General features: G+C 38.5%; 2 protein-coding genes across 3 annotated transcripts in view; one reads left to right on the top strand and one right to left on the bottom strand.

Annotated features, from left to right (window-relative positions):
- The window catches only part of LOC137994468 (aldo-keto reductase family 1 member A1-like), an 11,455-nt gene extending 8,901 nt beyond the window's left edge, over window positions 1–2,554 (top strand). For both annotated transcript variants that reach the window (XM_068840045.1, XM_068840046.1), the window contains 2 exons: window positions 1,748–1,881; window positions 2,220–2,554. In XM_068840045.1, the coding sequence (XP_068696146.1) occupies window positions 1,748–1,881; window positions 2,220–2,438 (353 nt within the window). In that variant the 3' untranslated portion in view covers window positions 2,439–2,554. The remainder of the gene's footprint in view (window positions 1–1,747; window positions 1,882–2,219) is intronic.
- A 2,112-nt stretch (window positions 2,555–4,666) lies between these two features.
- Window positions 4,667–7,500, bottom strand: part of LOC137996662 (aldo-keto reductase family 1 member B1-like) — an 18,912-nt gene continuing 16,078 nt past the window's right edge. Inside the window, exons 6-9 of the mRNA XM_068842181.1 lie at window positions 7,431–7,500; window positions 6,592–6,648; window positions 5,516–5,649; window positions 4,667–4,965 (exon numbers count right to left, since the gene is read on the bottom strand). The exon at window positions 7,431–7,500 is cut by the window's right edge and continues 48 nt beyond it. Coding sequence (XP_068698282.1) covers window positions 4,747–4,965; window positions 5,516–5,649; window positions 6,592–6,648; window positions 7,431–7,500 — 480 coding nt within the window. The 3' untranslated portion in view covers window positions 4,667–4,746. The remainder of the gene's footprint in view (window positions 4,966–5,515; window positions 5,650–6,591; window positions 6,649–7,430) is intronic.

The following is a 7,500-nucleotide window of genomic DNA, read 5'->3' on the forward strand; positions in this document are numbered from 1 at the left end:
CGCGAAAGACTTTTACAAGAGCAAAGTTCTATTTTGAGGTGACGTTTGCGTCGACGTCGCCGTCGTAGATCTTAAGATCCCTGTTAGGTGATTGCAACGCGTCACGTTTTAACCAATGAAACCCAAAACCAGATTTAATCTCAACTTTCTTGAATTTTCCTGCGGTTAGAGAAGTTAAGCTAATTGGTTCGAATTCTGATGAGTTGTGGCGCGCTTCCCGTTTCAATATTGTTTAGAGTTGTTACTCTACAATTTACGACACTCAATAGGCAACTTTCACGATGGCGTCATTTGGCTACAACTACCACAATAGGCCTTTTGCAACTAACGATCACATGGTACAAAATTCGCCATGCTGGAGGGCAAGCTCATTATTATTCCCCCGCTGGGACATTAAAACAAAGGCAAGTCAAGCTTGACTGGTTCAGGTCTCTTTGTTTTAATGTCCCAGTGGGGGAATAATAATGAGCTTGCCCTCCAGCATGGCGGATTTTGTACCATGTGATCGTTAGTTGCAAAAGGCCTATTCAGTTTGTTTTTCTTTTCATATTTAAATTTTTTATTCCCAGTGGGGTAAAAATAACAATAGCTCTAATTAACATGAGACAAGCGAAACCTGAAGGATTCTGGTACTTGTAGTCATATGGCGTCATCATGCAAATGTCCTATTGAAAAACTGCCTAATGAAAGTAATACCTGAGGATCTTTCTTTAAACAGTAGAGAGTATCATTAATTTTTAGTTTCCATTTGTTTCCTGAAGCATCCTCAAGAATAGATGAGAATAACTTCTTCATCAAGAATCGAATTAACTCGAAGCATGGTGCACAATCATTGTCTGAAAAGTGGTACTGTGATAAAAAAAAATCACTTCCTTTTTTTCTTTAGATTTTGAAAGTGTGTTTGCTTTTGAGCTTTGATTTTTATCCCAAGGCTGTTTACTTTGAGTGTAAGTTTTGGATTTCACGGTCCACCGTTACTCACGTTCGGAACTGACCAATTGGACCTGAGAGGGTTGGATCTAGGGAAAGTGACGTCATTTACTCAATGGCTGAAAATTTCAGCTTGTAAACGTAGTTTATTATGAATGCAAAACACGAGTTTAAAAATCTGAAATCCTTAAGCTCCCGTGCTGTATATTAATTCAGTCGCTTACAAACACATAGGCTACTTTGGAAAATACCATAATACTCTTTGTTTGTTTTGCATAAGCATTGTTTCCAGTTTCTCTTGGGACTTACAGCGGCCCTAAGAGAAAACAAAAACAATGCTTATGCAAAATGTGGGGGGACAAACAAAGAGCATTATGGTATTTTCCGAAGTGGCCTATTGCAGTGAAATGATTCTCCTCGATCCAGCTCTCTCAAGATTTTAAGGTTAGTTATGGAGGACCATTATAACCATTATAACCACTCGTATTTAATTAATACGAAATTAAAATAAGCAAGTGTCTTTTTGAAATAAAGCTTAAAACTTACTGTTTAGTTAACATAGTTTTAAAATCCAAAGAAAAAAAAGATTTGATTTTTTGATGATAGTACCACTTTAAAAGTATCTCTTTTACCTGCTACCTGTACATCCGTTCGTTCATCCTCGTTCGTGTGTTCGTTCGTTTGTTCGTCCGTTCGTTTGTTCGTTCGTTCGTCCGTTTGTTTCTTCGTTTTTTCGTTCGTTGACTCTTTCGTTTGTTCATTCATTTCTCGAAATTCATACTTGTATGCAATAAAATGAACCGATCTCTTTTTTCAGGCATCGTAATCACCGCTTATTCGCCCTTGGGATCACCTGATCGACCATATCCTAACAAGGAAGCTCTTCCCGTCCTACTCAATGACCCAGTTCTGAAGGAAATCGCCAAAAAGCACACGACAACAGTCGCTCTGGTAAGGTTTTTACGCCAATATAAGTAGAAGTCAGATTCGCTTGAAGACGGACTCCAACAGGGCATTTCACGTTAATCTTACTGTTTTAACAATAATTAAAATCTCTAGCATTCCTCTACACTTGATCTCGCACATTTCATTTTTTTCGAACTTGGTACTGTAATGTACTATAAGTAGTGGTAGTTCTGTACTTAGTTTACGTTGAAGCATGTGGATGCGATGCGAGATGTAACCCAACCTCCGGTTCCAAATACCACTTCATTTGCCTTCCCTAGAAATTCATTCTTCGATATTTTAATTTCTCTCTTTTTTCATTTATTCTTTTATTTTCTCACCAGGTTGCTTTAGCTTGGGGAACTACTTGCGGGGTTCCAGTTCTTCCAAAAGCTGTTTCTGAAAATCATCTGAAAGAGAATCTAGAAGCACTTCGCGTGAAGCTAGATGATGACGATATCGAAGCGATTAAAAACATTGGAGTTCGTTATCGGTACATCAAAATAAATTGGATGTTCAAGCCGGATGAAATTCCTAAAGATCTATGGGATGGAGAGGACTAAAACGACGGGTTATTTCTCTATGAACACAAGAGAAGAGCAATAGATTCTTGATGAACCCGCAACTTCTTGTCAAAAAAATAAATAAATAGAATAAAATAAAATAAAGAGAGATTGTATTAAGCCTTTAACGTCATGCTGCAGCCTCATTTCTCGCTTATAGATCGATGTGTGAGCGTTTGAAAAGTTTTAAAGGCCACTCAATTAAAGAGTAAGCCAGAAGCTCAAGGCCTGTTTGAGTGGAATGTTAATTTTTTGCCGGAGATTGCTAGGGGTTTCCCACCGTAGTTTTAGCCAGGGGTGTTTCAGTAATAGGTGCCATAATTTCACTGACTGATGTGCTTATCGCTTGAGACCACTGACTGTAACTGGTTTTAGCTGTTGTGCCAACGTATCCCCATGACAGAGTTTTTTTTTTTTTTACTTGTGAAAACGCCGTTTCACAGACGCTGTATGGAAGTTGCACGCTCCAGATGGGCTCCTGATAATAGAATTAAAGGTCCGTCTGAGCAGAACACAAGAAGCATAGCCTTATGACAATATTTCCTCTTTTGAAAGTAAACAAAGCGGAACAACAATACTAGTACCGTTACACTCTTTACAAGAGAACAGAAGTTTGAATGACTAAACTTTCTCGCTAATTGTAAGTTCCCAGTTAATCCTGGGTCATTCCAGTCCCTTGTGGGGACAAGCACTGAAAAATTAATTTCAAATGAGCCCCTTTACTGCCCGCTTGTCTTCACAAGGGACTGGGAACACCCAGGATTCACTAGGAACTTGCGAAATAGTCTATCGATCGAATTCGTCACTTCTTTCCCGTCCTAACTGCGAAAAACCTGAACATGGATAGCAGGGGACGAATAAGTATCGAGATTTCGTGACGATACTTTGCGAAACTAAAATTCGTTTCATTGGGCGAAAACATTTCGTCTGGCATCAGCCACCCTAAAAAATGATCTTATTAGGAAGTGACTTTCGATAAAAAGAGTGGCTGCAAGAGAAACGACGTTTGCGAAAGCATGTACATACCTACTGACTTGTGCCCAGTCTGTCACAACTGTTCGCGTTATAAAGACGACTGGGAACAAGTCTTCGAGCAATAGGCCTTATTCACGATAGCCGCGATGTTGGTTTTCAAATTGTCATGCAACTTAGCCATGTGTTATGCTGGGGGGCAAACATCGGAAAAAGGGTAAATTGCGCAAAATCGGCTCGTCGAAATATTGAAATAACATTGCTTAAAGTTCATTTTAGTATTTAGAATTAAGTACCTTTTATAATAATTTTATATCTTTTGATTGCTTTTGACAATTTGACTTTCTACTTCGTTATCTGCTCATTTTTCGCTAAAATAACATCGAAGTAACTTGTGTAGTCATTCTTTTTTACTGCTTAGGTGATAAACATTCAATGAACGTGAAACAAATCATCTATGTGGCTAAAATGTTCGTTATAACCTCTCGAACTTGTGTTGTTTGCCCCCTCAGAAGTGTGTAGCTAATTTGCATGATAATAGCAAATCCAACATGGCAGCCATCGTGAATAAGGTCTATTCGTGACGTATGCTTGCGCTGTTACTCGACTCATGGAAACCTGTGGCCATTTTAGCCGCCATCTTGTAAAGCCAACATCCATTCTCCACCTCTGAATTATGGTTGTCGTTAATTCCTAGTTTAGAAGACTGAAAGCTTGATATGAACAACCCAAGTATATGGACATGGGACTCGAGCCTGGGAATATTGATTGGCCCGTCACCTAACCACTTCATCACACCGCTAACAACTGCTCAGGGACAATATTTTAAACACTATTTGATAATGCTGTATGATCACTCGGGAACAAATTGCAAAAGGTCGGTTACCAAACTTCACGACAAAGCTAAACAGTTTAAGATCAAAGCTTACGCCTAGTTAATTTAAGTTAGGCCTAATTACTATTCAGCAATGATATACTATGGGAGACTTAAATCTTTTTTTAAGGGCGCGATGTTTGATCTTTAGTGGTGAGGCGGAAAGAAGCGGTACTTCTAGAGTTGAAACTCCGAGTTCAAATCCAATCGACGGCTATGATTTTTATTTCCCTTATTTTCTCTGTTGCCACAAGACCTGGGGCGCAGTGTCCAAAATCTTGTGGCAAATCTAGGTCTTCACCAGGTTATAAAATTGCGTTGAGAGCAAAAAGAATGTCGGTCTATCGCGTTGCATGTTCTTACGGTTTACAGTAGACATATATTATTCACAAATGTTGACTTTAATGATTCATTCACATGACAGTTTGAAAATTTGTTTATGCTTTCTTCGTTTATCCTTTTTCACTCTTCACCGTCCCACAAATCTGCAGGAACTTCTTCCGGCTTATACATCCAAGCCAGGTTTAGGTATCTGAAACGCACACCAATGTTTTCAATCGCCTTCATGTCATCTTCGTCCAGTTTTAAATCTAAAGCTTTTATATTTTCCTTGATGTGGTTCTCTGAGACGGACTTGGGAAGCACTGGAGTTTCCCGTTTGATTCCCCAGGCTAACGCAACCTGTGGAAAAATACCACTAATAGGTTAAAAACAAAAAAAACAATTAAAGATGCTATGAAATGGTCTTAAGATCGTTTTCACGGCAATTATGTTGTACTAAAACAAAGAAACTACGCGACTTTTCATGACATTTTGAACTCTGGAGAGCGTTTAGAAGCTTCTCTTACAGGTGAACATGTCATTTACCAACACCTCTCGTGACAACTCTGCCGAGCGCTTTACACTATCTACTAGTCCCAACAGTACAACAGACCGCCCCCTTCAAGATGCCATGTTAACCTTGTCTCTTCTCCAGTAACCATCTATGTGGAAACACTGATTGGTAGCTCCCGTCTATACGAGAGGTGATGAGGAGGGCGTTACTTATTAACACTGATTGGTAGTTCCTTTCAAAATAAGTGGGGTGCCTGTGACCTACAATAGCTTGATAGCAAAGTGCACTTCCACTATAACAAAGCATTTACATTTATTTACATTTTATTTACATTTAGTAATTGAACGTAAGCATGGTTGAAAGTACTGAACGATTGAAAGAAATTAATTAACTCACCAAAGCGATTGTCGAGTTGTGTTTATCAGCAATGTTCTTCAACACCGGATCTTCCATCAAAATTGGTTCCTTAGATTTGTCCCCAAAAGGACGATCAGGTGACCCCAGAGGAGAATAAGCAGTCACAACAATACCTGTAACGAAACAAGAAAGTTTTATTTAGCTTCCATTCTTTCTTTTACGCTGGTCTTCTTTTACTTATCATCTCCCTCAGCTGATGCGTGGGGCGCAATCGACCGTAAGTACCACTAAACTTTGTTTCTCTATTCAATGACCCCAAGACATAATCGTAACAGAGGAGTTCCAGGCGCGCGCGCGGGGCACCATAATAGTAGTAAGAAAATCTGGCAATGAAATTTTGGTTCTGGTTTTGGGCGGTTTTTTCTTAGCAATTCGGTTTTCCCGCGGTGTCTGACACTTGCAGACTGCAGACCACAGACTGCAGACTAACCCTAGCTAAATCACAGTTAATGAAAGTTAGCTAACCGTTTTTAAATGGGGTGCTTAGACTTAAATACTGTTTATTAGTGCTATTTGAAATGGGTGCTTAGACTTAAATAGTGTTTATCAGCGCTACTTGTGGGCAGTCTGCAGTTCTCACACATGTACACCTGTTTTCCCGTCTCAAAAAAGAAAATCCCCAAAATAGAGGTCTTTATTCAGTTTTTCGCCTCTTTCAACACGTGTAATAAAAGAAACATTTGAGTGAACTTTCAATAAAAGACACGCAGAGAAAAGAAGGGAAGGGAGGGACGTACAAGATCCTGTTCCTCCTCTTTTAGTTATTTGCTTTTTTCATTTTTTTTTTCTTTTACGTAAATGTTAGTACTTAATTAACTTTATTAATGTTAGCATTTGTAAGGAATGTAAGTAAATGTAATGTTGGTTTTTTTGTGAATTGAAAAAACAACAACAACAGAAACAGTTTCAAGATTTCATTCGCTCGGATGTGATTTAATTTTCATTTGGTGTCTGTCCAATAATTACAGGACTCATACTCGGCCATAACACCTTGAGGACCTTGACAACTTATTCATGCAAAAAGATCACTCACACATACACACGCAGACACTCACCTTTGCTGGCACAAAACTTTACAAGCTCTGGCTGAGCCAAATATGGGTGCAGTTCCACTATCAAAAGCAAAAGCAAAGGTATTGACCAGATTTAAAGGAAAAACATTATGAAAGGATAATTTTTCTCAGCGAAGAACATCACGAAAGAAAATTGCTTGTCAAGTAATCACAAACGGGCAATGAAGACTGTTTTTTGGCACAAAGAAAGAAACTGTACGTGATACCACTATACGAAACATGAAATAACTCATTACCAAGAAAAAGGATACAATACTCGAGCTCTACCAAAAGTTTTATTTTTTTGTCATTTTGTGAAACTATGAGTACAACGGAAGGGTCCAAAGAGCAATCCTCTTCCACATCACTTTTTCTCTCTGTTTTTGAACGTTCCAGTACGTTAAAGGGTTCAGGTTCCCGATTAATTAATAGCCCCTACTCGGTATCCAACTTAACGTTAACCTAAAAATTACTTAAATTGAAACCACACAAATCAAAGCTTTATGACGAAATGCAATGTCTGTCGAGCATACATAATTTTAGTTTCAAACAACAGAGAGTAAACTTTAAAAACCTGTTAGACTGAACAGTTTGCAAAAATCACAATTGCAATCCACATTTAATCTTTTATCTTTCTGCCTCCTTTTATTCAAACCTTTCTTCCTCTTTAAGGAGTTATTTTCCGTTTCCCTAGATTTGGTTGCCAGTTTCCAGTCGCTGAATTTGGCTAACTTTAGTCATGACACAACCTCCTCCTGAAAGTTGCACGTGGGTAAAGTTTGATCAAGCAATAATAATTTGTTATGATATCGCAAATATATGTATATATTTTTTCATCAAACCTTGGTTACAAGCTGGTACTATGTTGGCAGTTTCCAAGAGATTTGTTATCTTCTTGATGGTAAAGTTTGA

The sequence above is a fragment of the Montipora foliosa genome, chromosome 3, assembly GCF_036669935.1.
Source record: "Montipora foliosa isolate CH-2021 chromosome 3, ASM3666993v2, whole genome shotgun sequence".
Lineage (NCBI taxonomy): Eukaryota > Metazoa > Cnidaria > Anthozoa > Scleractinia > Acroporidae > Montipora > Montipora foliosa.